This window comes from Porites lutea, chromosome 6 (assembly GCF_958299795.1).
Source record: "Porites lutea chromosome 6, jaPorLute2.1, whole genome shotgun sequence".
Lineage (NCBI taxonomy): Eukaryota > Metazoa > Cnidaria > Anthozoa > Scleractinia > Poritidae > Porites > Porites lutea.
This window is the reverse complement of record NC_133206.1, coordinates 3,447,426-3,467,591: the sequence shown is the minus strand read 5'-3', so window position 1 is coordinate 3,467,591 and position 20,166 is coordinate 3,447,426. Positions and strand designations below refer to the sequence as shown.

The window sequence follows — 20,166 nt, the reverse complement described above, 5'->3', positions numbered from 1 at the left end:
GCCTGTGTGGGAGGCGTCCAAAGGGAAGGAAGGGAGGAAAAAGGGGAGACGAAAAAGTGAATTTTGGGGTTTATTTGATGACTGATACCAGTTCATTATCTGTAAATTTTAGTTCATATGACGGATGGCTTGAAGACTTGCCTTTTCCAATACCACAGGTCTGTATTGTTATTTCTGTTCAATTAGCTGACTGTAGTTCATCCATTTAAGGTACATTCCATGACAAGTACGGTTCTTATGCTCGGAAGAAATTACACTTGCGAACAAAACGGATAGTTTGGTGAATGTTACGTAACTTTTATTGAAAACCAAGCCGACAATATTTGCTCGGTTATCTTTCTCCAATTAGCGTGTAAACGCTAGAGCGACTGACACTTGAATAAAGTATTTAATTAGCAATTAGGTTCTAAAATGTTATAAATTAATTCATAGAAACGTCATCTATTTGTACTATTTATTGATAGCCCTTCTGTAAGAACTTCATTATATCCACGTTGTCACTTCACAGCTTCAACCTTTTTGTAAATGACTGAGGAAGTAGTTACGGTAACTATTTCATAATTATAGCTAATTATGTCACAATATTAGGCTCTTGTTTCTCTAAGGGGGTTGCTGTTAGCTGCAGGCAGCCAGTCAATGAGTAGTTAATGAGTTAAGGACAAATGACAAAGCTTATAATCTGATACTATTGTCTCTGTCTCATTTAATCTCGACGCGACGCCGTAGGATCTTAATGGCTCCGTTCTTGTGTCGCCCAACATTTCAGAGACACTGGCAAATGCTGAGCAGTTTATGGGTTTTAAAGAATATCGAACTGCAGCAGCACTCTTTACCATAGCACTCCAGCGACTTGGAGATCTCGCTTCTCCTCAGATGGTTGCTGATTTGTTGTGCAAGCGGGCAGAATGTCTTCTTCTTATGGTAAGCTAAAATCACCGAGTTGACTAAGATTTCATCAAGGTAACTCCAAACCACGGAACGAACTCATTTGATGAAAGGGTGAAAGTGGCTGGGATTAGGTTTGAGCTGAGGAAAAAAATTATACATACTACGTCGCGACCCATTGTGTATTTCGCAGTACCATTTGCATACTTACTTAGTAGATGGTGTTGCATAGACAGTACAAAAGGTTTCTCTCCGGGTACCCTGGTTTTCCCCTCTCCTTAAAAAACTACCTTGTTTACAGCCGCCTCGTCCCTTCTCCTATTTTTAGGGGAGGGGACGGCTCCGCTACACAGGCTATTCAAAAACCAACATTATTATCGCTACGCGCGGCCAAATGACAAACTGCCCTCTTAAAACGCTCCTTTTCGCGGGTCAAACGGCAAAGTGCGGGCTGTAAATGGAATTTGCAGCCCGCAACTTGATTTCATGTTAAACAATCTTTACCTTATGAAATAAATTTGTACGATTCGGCCTTGTGTATTTATAATAATGATAACCACGTTACTTTTGGCGGGCATATACTTAGTTTATTTGTGTCCCTGGTAGCAACATTTGCACCCTCGCTCCGTTCGGGCACAAATAATGCTACTCGGGCCACAAATAAACTATATGCGCTCCACAAGTCACGTGATTGTCCTATTTTCGAATTCCAATTCGAGGCGGCGGGGGTGTAAATTAAATGGAATGGCCCTGACATTATGTTAAGCTGTTAAGAGAATTTAGTTATTTTCTTGTTCGATATATGCAGAGCTAAAAAAAATTAATAAATGGTTGTCCTTGTTGCTTTGTTTTTATGTCAGTTCATAATTATAATTTTTGCCTAACGTTCTTCGTATCCTTATAGAAAGGATAAGAATTCATGTAATTAATAGATCATCTAATGGCCATATTCAGGGAAACAATGAACTTCCTAATTTTTTTTCTGAGTTATTCATGATCGAAAATTATAACGCTTGTCTTTAAAACATCTACCCGCAGCTGTTCACCTTCTTTTGGGAACCACTGGTCTATAGTGCGGGGATCTTAAATACTATCACAGTTAATAAGTATCCTTTAAGACAAGATCATCAATTCAACTTGTTACAATCAATGGTCTTTGCCTGATTTTAATTTCAGAATTATCTACAGTACGTTTTGCGAGATTGTGAAACTGGTGAGTGTACTGTTCAGAGTAACTGAATGCTAACTGAAGCATTTAAACTAACCAAAAACATCCGATTTACCATCCAGCAAGTTTACTTATTATTATAATCGCTATCCTCGTGCTCATCATCTTCTTCATCATCACCATCGCCGTCGTCATCATCATCATCATCATCATCATTTATATCATCCTCATCCATCATTAAAACCATTATCATACCGTCCTCATACCTTTCATGGAGGTATCAATTCCTAAACGTTTTTCCAACATAATGGTTTGGTTTCGTCCCAATATATACTTCTTCCACGACTCAGTGGTATCACAACTGGTATTGTACCCCACACCCTAGCCTTTCTTTTGCACCTTCTAATTTAATTAAGAAATGGTACACGTGCAGCGTGCAACCATCGAGTTATGGATGTACCCAGGAGGTTGCTAAGCACGAAAGTGTATCGGTGACGCTAAACACCTAAACATGATCCGTTCATAGTCTTCATAGATGTTTTTCGCTTAAGGTTACGGCCCCTGACTTTATTTCAATTTTCTACAATTCTAGCAAGGAGAAAGATTGGCAGAATAACCGAATACGTCGCTTTTCTGCTGTTTCGCGCTTTTGAAATGCAAGGCGAAGTAGAGGAAGCCTTCGGTCATGCAGTCATTTACAAAGCTCTGGATCCTCAGGTATTGCCTTTTCCTATATCGTTCCTTCGAGGTCAGCTCTAAGAAAATTGTTGCCAACTGGATATAGGAAAATAAGTCAAGTCGGATATTTTCTGTTTTCTTCCCTTGTGTATCAAAATTTCCAAAATATCCGAACCCTAAGCATGAAAATGCTATTCCCCCGGTTACAAGCATGGACGCAAAGTAGACGTATTTTACGGGAGTAGTATAATTGCGTTACGGTTCACAGGTAACATAATAACCAAATAAGGAAATGACGCAGGAAAGTTTAAATGAACTATGACATCATAAACAAAAACGAGAAGTCCAAAGACTACTGCAAAGCTGATTATAACAACGTGTATTGCTTTTTTATAACAATATTTTCCATACCAGCCTTCTTCAGGTTTCCAGATGTTACTGAAGGCTGGTACGGCCAGCAGAAATATTGTTGTAAAAAAGCAGAACATGTTGTTATGATCAGCTTTGCAATAGTCTTTGGACTTCTTGTTTTTTCTTCTTAATATTTTAGCTGGTTAGATCTCTTTTCTAGAGATCCAGTGTTGACAAGTAGCAGGATCTTCATCCACGAATTTTGAAGTTAATTTCTTTATCATTATGACAACATAGCATTTTTCCTGAGATAAAGGTAAAAGTCCGTGAGATCATTTGTTTTAATGTGTTCCAGCCCTCTTGAATAAGATTCCTGTCCCAGAAAAGAAGTAACCGGTACACGCTAAACTACTTACGCGCTGGTTATCGTTTAGCGTTTGTTACCGTACCAGGGCCGTGGTTTAAGGAAGTTTTTGGTGTACCTCTTGGTTTGCCTTTTACTGGATGGGTTGTTTGAACTCGATATATACATTTTGGTATATGTCTTCTCTTAGAAACGAGGACAGTACACAAAACGTTTAGATGTTAGACTTGATTAAATTGAAAATAGCCTTGGACGGTGATTAAAAGACACACACTTATCTCTGTATTTTTAACCGGCGGTGTGATACCTGATACAAGATTTGTCCTGCCTCAATAGGAGAAATCGAGATCAAACATTGTGTCCTCAAGAGTCTTGTACGACAAATATGCATCACGAATCTTTCTGTTTAGACTATTTAGAGATAACACTGCTTTATGCTGTCAGAAATTAACTAAGCAACCTCGTGATGGCGTTCTGTGAATCTCTATGTTATCTATCACTAGATATTGATCGAGTAATCTCGCTTTCGTTGGTCTCCGAAGGATTCATTTGTACTTCGCATCATACCTTTGCTTTCGTAGACTCTATTTTCGCAGGTCAGCTCCGTCCAATTTCTATCCCTTGAAGTAAGGCTACGTTGTTTGCACAATGTACTTCCAGCGAGTGGTGAAGAGGCCAACTCCGGCTTCTCTCTGTTCGCCTAGTGAGTACAATCCCTTAGTCGTAGCCTTTGGTTGGTTCAAGCTGGGAACATTCAAGGGGAAGAATTGACAAGTTGATAAATTAAATTGATTAATCATTATTTATTTATTCAAGTGTTTGATTAAGTGAATAAGCATTTTATTTTTATTACCCGTTTCCTCATTTACAGCAATATTTTTTTTTATTTTGGCTACTGATATTGCTCCTAATCTTGCTTTAACTACCCAGTGTGGATATATAAGTATTCCTCAGTAGATCAGCAACACAGGTTTGATCGCCGAAATAAAGGTCCTTAACACTTGTTTTTTCTTCCTTCTCGTCCGTTCGCAATCCACTTACAGATGAAAAGAGATAAGCATGCTGTTTACAGACTAAGACAAATAGTAGGATGGCTGTGTGGCCAGGTAAGAATCAGATAATAAAATAATCCTTTGCAACTTATTATAATTTAACATAACATACGTGGGACGTCATTGACAAAGATTGCCACGTAATAATTACGATTACAGTAGCAAATCCATGTTACCAATCGTCCTCTTTGTATGGCTTCTTTGTAGGGGTACCACCAAATCTACAGAACAGTCGACATCTTGATGTTAAGGGGCGAGATACTCTTTTCAAACAAAGAAACGGACTTAGCTCTGAAGATTTACACAGAGGTTTTGAACCTCTTCCCCGACGTATTGGAAGCCTACGAAATGCGAGCCCAGTGTTATCTTCTTGGGGTAAGAGAAAAGCTACTTAACAAAAAGACAACCATTGTATTTGCTCAAACATAATCAACTGATCATCACCCAATGATGGGTTTTCTTTACTACCAAGTTTAAAAAGAGGACAGTGGTGAAAAATGGATTAATTTCCAGTCAACAGTATCCCAGCACATAAACAGCTACGTAAAGTGTTTTAACACTAAAATCATTGTTAGCTCTGACGTTTTGGTAAAAATAGAATACTTGTGATGACAAAATTAGCCCTTTTTCAATATCAAAAAGTGCGCTTGAGCCTCGAACCCAAACAATGCATTTCTTTCTTTCCCGCAGGGGTATCTTCGTCAAGCAAACCAAGACTGCAATAGAGGTAAAGTTGATGTGGGAGATCCGAAAAATTAAATAAACATCTTGCAACTAATTAACTATACTTACTAATTAATTTCGATGTAATTAATTGGGGAGTGTACATTTATTTCTTTAGGCGGCTCGACTAATTTAGTTCGGTAGAATAAAGTAGAAAGAAAGAGAAAAGTAGAGACCATCTTGCGACGTCGTAGTTCATGGCGAATGTCATTCTTTCATTTTCTTTTACAGCTCTTCGCCTTTCTGAGCGTAGTAGCAGATTTGCGTTTGATACAAAAATCCAAATCATGGTTTTAAGTGATGAACTGAAAGAGGCTTTGGAGCTTCTTGACGAATGGCGGATGATTGATCCAGAGGTGAGATGGAGACTGAGAGTCGGATCCTTGTTTTACTTATCTTACACAAAAAACCTTGGTAATTGCTTCCAAAACTGAATTATTTTACATTTTATAACGTGATATAGAACCTGGCAATTAACAGCATCGAAATGAATGTTAAGAGCAAGATGCGGGAGAGGCAAGCTGGAAGGGCAGTCAGCAAATCGCAGTCGGTAAGGAAACCTTTGAGAAAGATCATAGTGCAGCAGTTCATAAACTGTGTGGAAAGTTGGCCACTACTCGTTTATACATTAATTCATTATTACATTCGTTCTACTATCTAATCCACCCGTCCGTCCGTTTTTTCCTTCATTTACTTGTATTCTCTTTTTTAGCTTTCAGACTTATCCGTCGCCGACAATGAATTATGCGACCCACATGAACTACAAACTACAAAAAGGGTTAAACGACCTCCAATACGGGCGTCAAAGCAATGCAGTGATGCTAAGGTCAGTGTTTTGCTTGCTTTGTCGTCTCATTTAATTTCTGAACAAACACTTGTTTATGATTGTTTGCTATTTCAACGGCTTAGCGGTCCAACAAGATGGCTTGAATCTCTTTTACTATAGTAAGCCAGTTTATATCACGACATAGTTCTGAGTAATGAGACACATTAGAAATTAAAGAGCACTCGAGAAACGTAAGACGCTGCTAGCGCAGAAACTGTAAACGCAATTTAAGGTGTTTCGATACAGTTTTTCAGAGGCCATACCGATATTTTTCAATCGCCTTAAAAGTAGTTTTTACCTTGTCCGATCGCTATAAAATTTTCACCAGTAACTGGCTATGGATTGAAATTTGTGAAAATTTAGTTTTAAGTAAAATCGATATTACCATGACAACAGTAAACAAAAAACTTTGAAATTGATAAAAGCCGAATTTTGTGTGATCTAGACCTGCTGCTGAAAGTCCAACACTAGGAACTTAAAGTTTGGTGTTTAGCAAACAATCTCCGTAAGAAGTAAAAAATTCTGTATGTTTGAATTCGAATAAAACGAAAATATATTTCAAACCTTAAATTTTCAATAGCCGTGATAGGTTATGTAATAAAAACGCTATAAATGACTCAAATTATTCTTAAGTAGCGTACGAATGATGCTTAATATCATGTTTTGATACTAGGAAATTTTGGTGTACTTTCGTTCATGCGATCTTGAAAACTAACCCATTTTCTCACCATCTGTATAAGTGCAACTTCATTCAGAATTTGGACTTTTAGCGCTTTCTTGTATATCTCCGAAACGACTCGAACGAATTTTTTTCAAATCTATTCACATAACCTTCATAATGTATATAAAGATGTCCGAAAGTCTCATTAAGATTGATTCACTGCAACACCTTGAAATTTCAAGACAAACCTGTCCTACCAACCGGTCAAAAATCTGCGTTACAACATTCACTGTTTTGACGTTATGCTAATTTTTCCAGAATAATGCGCGCACTATACATACCTCCATGACTAGTACATCTTAGTTTGAATTTATCGCATCTTTTGAATGTAAAATATTGGCAATACTCACACTGAAATGTACTAGTCATGGATATATGTATTGTCCGCATTAATTTGGAAAAATTACCATAACGTCAAAACAGTGAATGTTGGAGCGCAGATTTTTGACCGGTTCGTCGGATAGGTTTGTCTTGAAATTTCAAGGTGTTACAGTGAATCAATCGTAATGAAAGTTTCGGACATTTTTATATACATTATGAAGATTATGTGAAGAGATTTTGAAAAAATTCGTTCGAGTCGTTTCGGAGATATACAAGAAAGCGCTAAAAGTCCAAATTCTGAATGAAGTTGCACTTATACAGATGGTGAGAAAACAGGTTAGATTTCAATATCGCATGAACGAAAGTACACCAAAATTTCCTAGCATCAAAACATGATATTAAGCATCATTCTTACGCTACTTAAGAATAATTTGAGTCATTTATAACGTTTTTATTACATAACCTATCACGGCTATTGAAAATTTAAGGTTTGAAATATATTTTCGTTTTATTCGAATTCAAACATACAGAATTTTTTACTTCTTACGGAGATTGTTTGCTAAACACCAAACTTTAAGTTCCTAGTGTTGGACTTTCAGTAGCAGGTCTAGATCACACAAAATTCGGCTTTTATCAATTTCAAAGTTTTTTGTTTATTGTTGTCATAGTAATATCGATTTTACTTAAAACTACATTTTCACAAATTTCAATCCATAGCCAATTACTGGTGAAAATTTTATAGCGATCGGACAAGGAAAAAACTACTTTTAAGGCGATTGAAAATATCGGTATGGCCTTTGAAAAACTGTATCGAAACACCTTAAGGGTAGACTTTTAAGTTTTGATAAGAACAGCAACCGGCTAATCTAGTAGGAATTAATGTAAATTTTTAAAATGACCATTGACCGTAATCAAAGTTTACTGTTTTAAATTAGTTAAAGTCTTGTAAAGTATAACTTAATTCATTGGGTTGGTACATCATCATATCATCATTTTTTTTATTATTTTTTTAGCCAAAGAGCAAGAGCGAATTGATGCGAGAAGAGTGGAGAAGAGAAAAGGTAAAGCACCGATGAAGGGTAAAATAAATAAAAGAAATTAAACCTGCTAAGTGTACCGTCAGACACTTCAGGCTCCAAGATGCAGGAGGGTGACGGTAAATAAGAAATAAATCAAGCTTCCACTGTATATATTTACTTTCAAAGTTTTTATAAATGTACTTTAGACAGCGTTTTACAAAATTTTCCCGATACAGAAAGATAGCTTACGAAATATAATTGCCTTTGCTGTTGTTATTTATGCATACAGGAACGCAAAGAGATTGCTCAAGAATTGGAAAAGCAAAGGGAAAAGGAAAATAGAATTACAAAGGTATGCAGCCTGGCTCACTATTCTTTTCACTCTTTTATACTCACATTTTATATGGAGAGGCTTCAAGCTAGCAGGCTAGGGCCCAACAATTCATAACAGAACATGTTGCCAGTGAAAATGAACGTTTAATTAACCAGCGACCATTTTAATTTTAACTGGTAATCTAAAAAAAAAGAAGAAGGAAGAAACAAGTCATGCTTTCAAATAAGTAATTATCAAAGTGGTACGTTAACAACACGTAGTTAGGATTCGATTTATTGAAAAGGCACTATTATACAGCTGTACGTGTTTGGTTCCAAATTATTCATTCACGGTTTTGGTGCGTGGCGTTACGGTGACGGACGAAAACGACGACGACGGCCCGTTGTATCGAAACCACTCGACAATGTAACATGCTTCTTATTTTAAAAGGGTCTATAGTGTCTCGCTTTGACGTCAATAAATGAAATCAATTGTTCCTATTTGTATCTTTAATTTTTAAAGGAAAGTGTTGATGCTATTAAAAGAGAGGCGCAATCTGCAAGAAACCAGAAGATAGTAGGTAATGTTACCTAAACAGCAAAACACAATACCAATCGATGCCTTTTTTTCAACATTTCTATCACACTTTGACAGTAAAGAGTCAGCATCATATTTTTTTGTTATGAGAACCTAGAATAAGTGGTCTTGGTGGCTTAGCGGATGAACTGCCTGAGGTATATTCGAGCATGGTTATTAACAAGGCAAAAACCAGCTAGGCATGCGAGCCCTCGGCGGGGCCAACCTCAGAGGTCCCCTCCAGAGGGCTTGCTCGCAGGCTATAAGAGTTGACCAGTAATGGTCTAGACGTTTTGCCGAAAGTGGTTCAGTATATTCATTTGTCACTAATAGGTAGCAATCGTAACCAGGTTATAGAAAACACCTGTTAGTTACTACAAAGTTGTTTAGATGTATCAGTCATTATAAAAAACTGATTCATTGGATAATGAAATTCTAGAGCACCGATTGACTTAGCCATCATGGCATATGAGCCATTTTACCATTCTTTCCAAATACGGTAACTGTTCGCGTCTGCTCAAAATTAAAAACAAGATGAAAATCGTTTGTTTTTAGAAATAAAGTCGGGAAGAATTCTCGATATTTTGTGGGCGTTTATACTGAAACAATTATTCCACTTGCGCTTGATGGATATGAGATGATTATAGCCATCATCCACTCGTGAGATAATTGTTAATTAACAAGTATTCTAATAACTTGTAAATTTTGTCAGCTGTCGGTGAGAGTTTTATTAATTAATTAATTTGTTTGTTTGGTTTCCCTATGATTTCAGCGACCTTGGCAAACGAACCTTCCACAACAGCCGTGCTGCCGCCGTTATCTAGGCCTTTTGGTAGGAACTGGTGTATTTAAAAAAAAAGGCGTTTGTAGATTGCGCTTGGTTAACACGATGAATATTTTAGTATTTAGAATATTTCGTAAAATTAAATTCAACATGTACATGCAGATTCCGATGGGCTTAGATACTGCTGATAAAAACTTCCGTACTATAATTTTATTTTTATCTTGTGACTATGGATTTAGTTAAAATTCACGTGGATCACCTTTAATGCATTGTTAATATTTTTTTTATTTAAAAATGGTCTGTCCCGGCCTTAAAAAGTTTTAATTAATTCATTAATAAGGAGTAGCAAGATATGTTGTTCACATGAGTTCGGTAATTCTTTTGTGGCTTGTACTTTTCTTTTCCAGAGCGTACAAAGAAGAGAAAGATAAGACGAAAGACTCGAACTTTACGGGAACAAAGAGAAAGTGAGGCTACAGTTCTTTATGTTATGGAACTAAACATCCACTCAGAAAGTCTTGTTCCAAATTAACTAAGTCTTGAACCCTTGTAATAAAGAATGTCAAAAATATCAGGGATTTAATATGCTATCCTAAAAAATGTCTTGCTTTTTTTCATATAAGGAAACGACGATGACTCCGATGCCAGCAGTGTCTGTAGCATAAGCACCTGTCCCGGCGATCTCGATTCTAGAAGAACCTCCAAGTATCGCCCTAAGATGCCTACGTTTTCGGATATTGACCAAGGCTTTGTAAGCGATCAACCTAAAACTTTATCTCGTCAAAGTCAGCCACCAAAGTCACAAATGAAGCATTTGAATAAGCAGAAATCCGAAATCCGTCCCAGGCCGTGTGAAGTTTATGGTCGTTACCTCATCTGTCGCTATATAAAACTAAAGAAAATTTGTTTTAAAGGCAAGCGGTGTACATTTGCTCACAGTGAAGCAGAACGAGAAGCATGGGAGGAGGACCGGAAGAAAGGTATCTAAATCAATGGTGCTAATCAGTGGACGAAAAATGGATTTGCAGAAATTCGCTCCCTCCAAGACTGCAAATTAATATGTCGCAAAAGTGTAAAGCTGAGGAGTAGAGCCTGGGGCCACGGTGGCAAACACCACTTTCTTTACCAAACCTAGTTATTTACCACCCCCCCCCCCCCCCATGTTTTTGTTTGGTATGCAAATGTGGCATTTACCATATTTTTGTGCAAATCCATTTTTTAGCCTAAATAAGCGTTTCAATGCGCTTGTTTTTGCGTTTGTTATCAATGATGCTAATTTCGCCAACAACTGGCAAGTTGATATTTAGAAAAGAGGCTTGTTCGAGAAATTAGCTATAGTATGACATAAACGCACGGGTTAAAGTAAAGGAAAGTTTCATGGCGCATACAAATACTCGCACCTGTTCTCAAATTCAGCTTTTCGCTTTACAGGTGTGAGAAGAAAAACTGTTAGGGAAGAGAAGAAGACACCACAAGCCAAAGAGGGTTCCACTTTGCTACATGAATGGCGACAAGCATTTAAAGGTCAATGCCGCGCGCCATTAAGAATGCCAATTCAAGGCGAGAAGTACAAACTGTGCCCAGAGTAAGTATGAGTTACAAACCTGTCTACGGTTGCAGGAACTCAAGCAAGCCCAAAAACTAAATTCACTCAAGGGTGTAATAGTCTATCAAAGCCCGCTCACAAAGCGGTTACTAGGCCACCTGTTTTCAGTCAAATTGGAGAAATGATCTTTTTAAAAAAAAATGTACTATGATAACCGAATGCCTTAGTGATGGCTATTGGAACCTTAGACCACTATTCAAAGACCTTTTTCGACTCACTCTCAGTGATTGCCAACGAACCGACACACGGTTTCAAAAGCCTTCATCACGCTCAAGTAAGAATTCAGGTCAAAAGGTAATTTGATTTAGTGCCTCTTCAAGCCACATATATTTGCTGTGTCCCTGAAAGAGATGATTTGTAACAAAGTAGGTTGGCAGTTTTCGCCATAGCAAAAAATAATGCTTTTGATTCTTAAATTCTAACCTTTATAACTTGATCACGTCTCTTTGTATTAATTTGTAGGTGGATAAATGGAACGTGCAAATTGGAAAGTAAATGTACTCATGCGCATGGAGATAAGGAACTTTCAGAATGGAATCAGCACTTGGAAAGGATGGAGAAGGAAATGGATCACCATAGAAGAGAGAAAAATGTGAAAGATGATAATTTAACAGCGAAGCCTAAAACCAGTGTGTTTGCCAGGAAAAATCTCCAAGCCCCTACTTACGAGGTTGAGTGTTAATGCATACCTTGACTACTGAAAAACTGAACAAAGTGTGCTTTCTTTCCAAAGGATATGAAATAATAGAGTACACCACTATCAGTACCTTGAAAACGCACTGCCCGTAATGATTCACGATCCCAGCTGTTGTGTGGTCATTAATGAATAATAGTTTGTTTCTGGCATGCACGTTTTACCTTCCGACTTCCATTTGAATGATTCTCTCCCTTTTTGAGCTTTCTAAATAACCAAAAAGTACCCGTCCTGCACATGGTAATATCGTTATCGATTGAAGTTTGATCTTCCTTTATCTCCTAAAAAACGTTTATCAGTTCTTTAATTTTGCTTTAGGTCGAAAAACTCGTCTTCAACCTGCCTAAAGTGACTGTAACTAGTAAACCAATGGATCTCAGTGTCAAACTGCAGGTGCCACTCGGCGTGGAAGGAGAAATATCGTACAGCTGGACTTTGCAAGTCTGCTATGAGGTTAGTCAAATTTTGTGGTTGAGTAAGAGTAGTAATGGATAGCCCGTGCTCGGCCGGTTAATAACTTGTTTAGATAGATTATCGTTGTTAAACTTGGATGTGGATGACACGTACAGGAGATTTGCGATAAAGTAACACGATGTCTACTAAAACGTTATATCTGGGTCAGATGTTTTCCACCTATCTGGCAGCGGTCTTATCTAATATTTCGCAGTTGTTTCACCAACGCTTTTTCTTTTTTAGTCCCACAAAACTGGCCATCTACAGCATATTACACTTTTCCCACAGTACCACAAGTGTTATACTCTCTCGAGCGTCAAATTCCGGTGTGCCGTGGTATCTCCCAATGGTTTAAAGTCTAATGTGCAATCTCCAGACAACGAAACGTTGGCTGATGATGTTCACTACTCAGTGGAACCCTATTTGCGCGCTTTGCATGGAAGCTGTGAAGTTGACATCGTAGTCAGGTTCTCCACACTCGTGTTTGGAAGCTTCAGCCAAATTGTAGTCCTCGACTTTGGAATTGAATCTCATCTGGCCGTAAAAATGAATGTTGAGGTTGGCAGCCAAGAATTTCTTCAGGAGTTCAGCGAAGAAAAGTCACAGCTGACGTTAAACAGAAAGTTATGGGATGATGGTTCCCGACAGATCGTCAAGTTTGAGCCAAAACTTACATCGATGTTCTGTAATGAGCATCTGATAGACAAGTATCAGTTACCAAGCGCAGAACAGATTGTGCCTTCGCCTCTTCTTGATAGATCTCAAGGCTTAAGTCCGAGAAACTACAAAAATGTTATGCATCAACTATTGTTTGTGGAGGAGTTGTACATTAGAAAACAAATCGCCAGGTAAATGTGCAACTGAAAAGTTTTTTTTTTTGTTTTGCTTCTTCAAATTTTAGATGTTATCCCATTTGAAATAAAGCAACCATTTTGATAGATAGACCATATAGGGAGTGGGGGGGGGGTGGACAAAAAAACAAAAAAATATTTATGCTTAGCCTATAGTGACATCAACCGTCCCAAGTATTTTCTATGAATCTTAGAAATGTCCACCACAGTGTAGCTAGGAATGAAAACTTATTGTAACTTTCTGGCTGGGGTACGGAGCGGACCTCTGTCTTAAACGGTATTTTCATAAAAATAACTCGGACATAATTTTTTGGAGGGCGTTGGTTCCTTGGAGGATGCATGGTGTTTTTTTTTTTCTAAACTTTTATGAAGAAATCTAGGAAATAGACTGAGTGCATAAATCCAATGAAAAGTTTAGCACAGGTATGTAGCTGAAAGAAAATTAAGGCAAACTAAAGTATAATCTTCACCCTGATCATAACTTTTCATGGTCCGTCTCTAAGTCAGTTAAGGTAACTCGACTGGACTATCGAGATATTTTAAAAATGAATAACGCCAAACAGGGGCCTAGTTGCATTCTAATCAATTTTTTCTTCTTGCAATCTACTTCACCTTGGTTCGGATTGAAACGACACGGTTAAATCGCATTTCCAAAGGTTTTAGTTTTCCAGTAGATATTGTCCAATGAACGCGTTGATTATTTATGATTTTTTTGTTTTGTTTTGTTTTTTAGTTTTAACATTCAGGGAGCAACGTTGCACGCTGTAAAACTAGTTGTGAAAAAGTACGAAGTCTTGTGCGCCCAAGAAGGCTGGCTGTATGGAACTTTTGAAATGAGACGTCCAATAACACCGGATGACGCGCAGGGTCGGCTCCTATTGAAGAATCTCTTAAGCAGTATGGGATCGGTTCTTATTGCAAAATGTGATAAAGACTCTGTGGTCTACGAAGCTTTACTTGACTCTGTAGAGGACAGCCGAGTCATATTGAAGCTGTCCGAAAAGTGCTGTAAAGACCTGGAATTGTCTAATAACACCTCCATGACAGTGGACGTGCAGTTTCACATCAATCGACTTCCCTTGTGCGAGATGCATGATAATGTTGACAGGTTGGGACCAGAGCATTTTAGAATACTGTTTCCCGAGCTGGGTGTTTATTCAGACAAGAAGGTAAATGTTACTTTCAGATAAGACCAACTTTGAGTAGCCCTTGTCAACACTTAAGAAACTAGCGATAGTGGAAATAGATGCTATCACGAAATAGCCGGCACTGCAGTGATACTGATTTCTTTCACACTTCCCTTCGATGAAACCTATTCTTACTTTTTGTGCCGCGTTTTTTAAATTATTAGTTTTTAATCTCCAGTAGAAAATTTTCCAGCAACCCGGAAAACACTGCCTTTTCAAATGTCACCATTATTTTAATCTGCCTCTACCTGACAGCCCTTGTTAGTCGTCATATTTATAATTAAACATACCAATTATCTGTATTTTAGTATATACACACTCGGTGATCTTGGTGCTTTAAGCAATCTGATTGGTTCGCTATCTCGAACTATTCAACAATATTCACCTCCTAGCGTGTGGATAATGTGTGAGCTCAGTGTTTTACCATTTTTTAGAGAATGATCTCTTAAAAGTCGACAAAATCCTAGGATTGACTTCGAAGGATTCAAAACGTCGTTTTTCCATTTACTGTAGCCGAGTTTTGTGCTCGATGAATCAACTCCCGTATTTTCGCGTAGAAGAGGCAGTTTTTTGAACTCAGCGTTTCAACAAGAAAAGTCATTTGGCCCCAAAATCGAAGTATATTTATGACAAACAAATTGGAAGGCAAATGTTTGCAGAAATTCTATGTTTCAAGTAAATAGGAAAAAGAATGCTACAGGAAGACGAAGTCTTACCTCGAGAAACCGTGCCGCCATTTCTGTCAGCGCTTCATGCGAAGAACGGCACAAAAAACCGTTTTGGCCATGAACTTAGCGAGTCAACAGAAAGTAACAAAGCTCTACTTTTCTTCTCAGGTAAGGAAACAATTCAAGCTTTTAAGGTTTCCATTTAACCCACTACGCTGTTGTTTGCGAAGTGATAAACTTGTGAATTGCCATGTTTGAAAATTCTGCATGATCCATTTTTAAACTTTCGCGTGATTTGATCTGTCAATCAAATCGTACTTTTTAATGGTTTCCTCTCTGATTTTGTTGAGATCACTTCGTATGTATATACTAAAACAATTACTTTTCAATCTCGGTGAATCGTGGCTTTAGGAATATTTAGTAATATTCAGCCACTATTCACCTCGATTTCAAAGAATAATTGTTAAATAATTTCATAGCTAATAATATACACGAAAAAATTACTTAATTCTGATTGGCTGAGAAAGGACTGCAGCTCTTCTGTAACACGAGGGCAAAATGTGTAACACGAGTGCAAACTTGTAACACGAGTGCAAATTACAAATGCTCTCTGATTGGCTGAAAACACAAAAGAAACCAACAAGAACCTATCAGATTAGAGATGTTTTAACAACAAACATTCAAGAAAATGGCCATGGTTTTCAGCAGACGACGGCGGGATTTAATTTTGTAAGCAAAACAACAATAGAAAAGTTAAAAAATATATTCCAAAAAACCCGAACACAGTAAAAAGTACGTCTTTCTGGCTAAATGTATTGAAAATGCGTTGCTAAGAGAAAAATACTGTCAACAAAATCGAGGAAAATGAGCCAGAGAAACTAGAAAACAAGCTACTTATAACAGACAACGCTAAAGTAAAAAAATAAAGAACAAAAACGGTTGCAACCACACACGAACCATGACAGCTACCGAATGAACAAGGATACAAATCCATGATAATAACAGGGATTTCAAGTCATGTACGTAATTTGTTGCTCTCTTTGAGTCTTGTGGAGCGAAGACCTCTATTAAAACATCCATGCAATGGTCTGTGTTTTTTTCTACCTCAGTAGCAAACGAAACCGAAAATTTAAACATCCGGGCCAAACTAAACCAATGGGCGAAAATACCACAACTCACATAATGAAAGTATCCGCAGCTGGTACTAGCCTTAAAGAAAGTGAGAAAAAAGTTTACGAATCATTGTACAAGAAAAACAACAGTCAGGATGCTGAAGAAGCAAAGATTGTAAGTTCAGAACATATCGTCAGTGTCACAGGCCACAGAGGTATAAATTTCCTTAACGACCACGATGAAGCCGACGAAGAAGAGCTACGATGGCTCTTGCAGTAGGCCAAATAAGATAATGAAAACCCCAGCGCTGATGAAAAGCAAATATTATATTAATACGGGCAGTTTCCAACATCACAACAACTGTGCCTCCACTCACCCATCGATGGCAGCGTCGAAGGAAAACAAATTGCCTCCTTCATTTTTGGGTTTTAAATCTCAAAAATTTGTCCATGAATCCGGCTATGATGAGGTCCCAGGAACAGACAATGATAAACAGTCGTTGAAAAACCTTAGCAAGTGTCTTTCATCTTTGGCTGCTCGAAGCGTTCTCCTGATTTCAAAACGGCAGTATACTTTTTGAAAACGCTTCTTGTAAACGCCGAGCTCTCATAATCGAGGATGAATTTAAAAACACTTACTTTTCCTGATTGTTGTAAACCAAGTTATCTTTAACCGGCTAGTGACCATATAAAAAAAATCCTTGCATATTTCCAAGTTCTCAGCTGAATGATTTTGAAAGCATTGGTGTTGAAAAAGTTTGAATTTGACAAAGGTAGTAGTCTGTTTCAGCCAATCAGTTGAATGAACTAAAAACGCGCGCGCTGTCAAAATTTGTTGTTGTAGTTATGTTTTTCGTGTATATCATTAAGACCACAAAGTGCACTCGCCCTACGGGCTCGTGCACTTTTGTTGGTCTTTGAAAAATTTACTCGTGCTTATTTATTCCAAATTGCACTCGAAATCATGTGATTACCTATACAAATCCTAATTCTTTAGGAGAAGACAGTATGTATTATTTTATTTTTCAGATTCAGCAACTTCCTTGGATTCTTCATCAAAATTTAAATGAAGAACAGAGAGAAATTATCAATAAAATAGCTGCTCCTGCAATCGATTCCCCCCCTCTTGTGGTTTTTGGTCCTTTTGGCACTGGCAAAACATTCACCCTGAATCAAGCCATTCGCCGTATTTCCGTGGATCAAAACAGCAGAATACTTCTTTGCACACACTCAAACAGCGCTGCAGACCTGCATGTGGAGTTTCTAGATACATATCTAAAAAAGGAAGACAGTATAGCGGCATGCAAGCCTTTGAGAATCTACACTCCTTTGCGAAAACTGTCCACCGTATCAGACACAGTAAAGGGGTATTGTCTCATCGCTGACAAGGGAAAGCCAACAGAGGCATTTAGACTTCCAACACAAGAGGAGGTGGTAAAACACAGAGTAATTGTATCAACTCTCTCAATGTCTCGAGCCCTTTTTGATATGAATCTTCATCGATATTTCTCACACATCTTAATCGATGAAGCTGCACAAGCACTGGAGACAGAAACATTAGCGCCATTAACACTAGCAGGAAACAATACTAAAGTTGTGTTCACTGGAGACCACATGCAGGTACGGTGCTAGTATATATAGTATCTATGCTAGTATTTTACAAGCCTATAATATAATTAAGAAATAGAGTCAGGTAACCTTCTAATACGCAAAAACTGCTTGCAGTCCAACCTGTATCGAGCGATCAGCCTTTGTGGTACTGACTATTAACCATAGCCTAGCAATTTAATACAGATGAGGCCAAGCTAGAGGTAGCGCTGAAAACCAAGAGAAACAACATTCTCTTCTGTCATTCTGACAAATGATATCACATTCACTCTTTCGTAGATGAGCCCTGATGTCTTCTCGCCGCAGGCAAAGAAGTGGACATTCCAAATCTCTTTGCAGGAAAGACTATTTTACGACTACAAACAGCGCCGTAAAGAGTCAACACTGGATCCAAATCTCATCTTGCTAACAGAAAACTACCGTTCAAATGAACGGGTGCTTCAGTTCTCGTCAGACATGTTTTACGGAGGTGGGCTTACTGCGGGTAGCGAGCAGCCCCTTCATCCCAGGCTGGGGCCGCTTGCTTTTTACGCGGCTCTTGGCAAGGAAGAGATCGACGACGGCAATTCGTCCTACCGTAACTTGGCCGAGGTTAACGAAGTTGTCAAACGCGTAAAGGAACTAAGTGATTGCTGGCCTGAAGAGGAGTGGGGTAACAAGGATTTAAGTCAAATTGCAGTGATTTCCTCTTATCGATATCAGGTAGTACAAGCAAACAATGCTAATATTTCAAGTGTAAAAGCTTAACTGTTACAAGTGCAAAGTTAAGTACAAAAATACACTGCTGATTGAATTCTCTCTGGTCAAGGTGCAAACTGTGTCCTAGATAACATTCATTTTGTGTTCGGCGCTACCCTAACCAAAAGGCGTTTAAGTCTTCAGTTCCCAAACTTAATTGTTCTTGCAAGGAACTAACATTTCATTCCCTGAGCTCTGTTGACTAGGCATAAGAACAAGACAGGTTTAGCTGAATATGCCTATGGGAATTATCCATAGTTATTTTTATGGTACAAAGAATAAATTTATTTCCGTTCCGATTATGATCCATAATCACTGTTCGGCCCAAAAAAGTGAGGGCGCCAAAACGACAGACCAGCGGCTGTTCTACAAAAAATTCCAACACGTCCTAACATTGTGAAAAGCATGAAAGAATAAACCAAGGTACTTTCATGTGGCATATAAGTGACCCCTGAAGGGACTCCATTCAATGAGTACATTCTTTTGCCACCTATCAAACATAATTACATACTAAAATTTGTATTTAAAACAAATAATCAGTGTATAATAGGCTTCTTAATCGTCTGCCTGGCAATATTTGTTTTAGTAGTTTTCCGTTTGCTTCATAGTCATAATTATTTTCTCTTACAGGTTAAAACTATTCGAGATGCTCTTCGAAAAGTTGGCCTTGGAGCAGTAGATGTGGAAACTATTGACAACGTTCAAGGTAGGAAATTCCTTAAGGCAACGCTGGAACTCTACAACATTTCGTTCATCCATAGTTAATTGAGTGGAATGGTTATGAAACCCGTCAGACTCCTTTGTTATATGTTTTTGTGGACCTGAAAGTGCACAACGTTCAAAAGAATTCCTATCATTTTGATTGTATTGACCAATGAAAACGTTGCATTAATTTATTCCGTAGTTAAGAATTTGTTCATGCTTAGCGTGCGTATATCGAGTTATGGATGCACGCGGGAAGTTTGGGAGCACGAAAGATACGTAAGAGTTGCACGAGGCGATAGCCGAGTGCAACTCTAGCTTCTTGAGTGCTCTCCAAACTTCCCAAGTGCATCCATAACTCGATATACGCACAGCTAAAAGCATGAGCAAATTCTTTTATAACATAGCTGACAAAAATGCTTGCTTTTTGATTAACTGCAAAATTCTCGTAACGCGCGACACAATAACAAACGGTTCTATTGGCTGATTACGAACACGCCACAATCGTCTAGTTTGAATGAAAATATTCTTTCTGTAACAGTGACAAAGAAAATTTTCTTCTTTCTTCGTTAACGATCAATGGAAACTAAGCAGAAACAAAGGTAAAAGAGTCTTAAAGTTCACCTAAAGTTAAAATCCTCCGTGACATGTTCGTGAGAAGTCGTGGAGTATGGTTTAGATTTGCTAAAGAGATGTTACGTTTTGATCGCCGAAATCCAGAAAAAAGGTTTTTAGCGAAGACGACTGTCATCCTTGTTTAAACTCA

General features: G+C 38.0%; 1 protein-coding gene across 1 annotated transcript in view; it reads left to right on the top strand.

The window, feature by feature from the left end:
• Positions 1 to 48: 48 nt before the first annotated feature.
• Positions 49 to 20,166, top strand: part of LOC140940917 (3'-5' exoribonuclease HELZ2-like) — a 39,135-nt gene continuing 19,017 nt past the window's right edge. The window contains exons 1-24 of the mRNA XM_073389879.1: positions 49 to 158; positions 727 to 921; positions 2,062 to 2,098; positions 2,646 to 2,770; positions 4,490 to 4,552; positions 4,706 to 4,873; positions 5,189 to 5,225; positions 5,453 to 5,577; positions 5,685 to 5,771; positions 5,934 to 6,047; positions 8,103 to 8,150; positions 8,398 to 8,460; positions 8,944 to 9,001; positions 9,770 to 9,829; positions 10,189 to 10,248; positions 10,405 to 10,761; positions 11,213 to 11,366; positions 11,850 to 12,057; positions 12,400 to 12,534; positions 12,778 to 13,382; positions 14,119 to 14,554; positions 17,382 to 17,972; positions 18,240 to 18,662; positions 19,329 to 19,404. Of these exons, the coding sequence (XP_073245980.1) occupies positions 78 to 158; positions 727 to 921; positions 2,062 to 2,098; positions 2,646 to 2,770; positions 4,490 to 4,552; positions 4,706 to 4,873; positions 5,189 to 5,225; positions 5,453 to 5,577; positions 5,685 to 5,771; positions 5,934 to 6,047; positions 8,103 to 8,150; positions 8,398 to 8,460; positions 8,944 to 9,001; positions 9,770 to 9,829; positions 10,189 to 10,248; positions 10,405 to 10,761; positions 11,213 to 11,366; positions 11,850 to 12,057; positions 12,400 to 12,534; positions 12,778 to 13,382; positions 14,119 to 14,554; positions 17,382 to 17,972; positions 18,240 to 18,662; positions 19,329 to 19,404 (4,306 nt within the window). The 5' untranslated portion in view covers positions 49 to 77. The remainder of the gene's footprint in view (positions 159 to 726; positions 922 to 2,061; positions 2,099 to 2,645; positions 2,771 to 4,489; positions 4,553 to 4,705; positions 4,874 to 5,188; positions 5,226 to 5,452; positions 5,578 to 5,684; positions 5,772 to 5,933; positions 6,048 to 8,102; positions 8,151 to 8,397; positions 8,461 to 8,943; positions 9,002 to 9,769; positions 9,830 to 10,188; positions 10,249 to 10,404; positions 10,762 to 11,212; positions 11,367 to 11,849; positions 12,058 to 12,399; positions 12,535 to 12,777; positions 13,383 to 14,118; positions 14,555 to 17,381; positions 17,973 to 18,239; positions 18,663 to 19,328; positions 19,405 to 20,166) is intronic.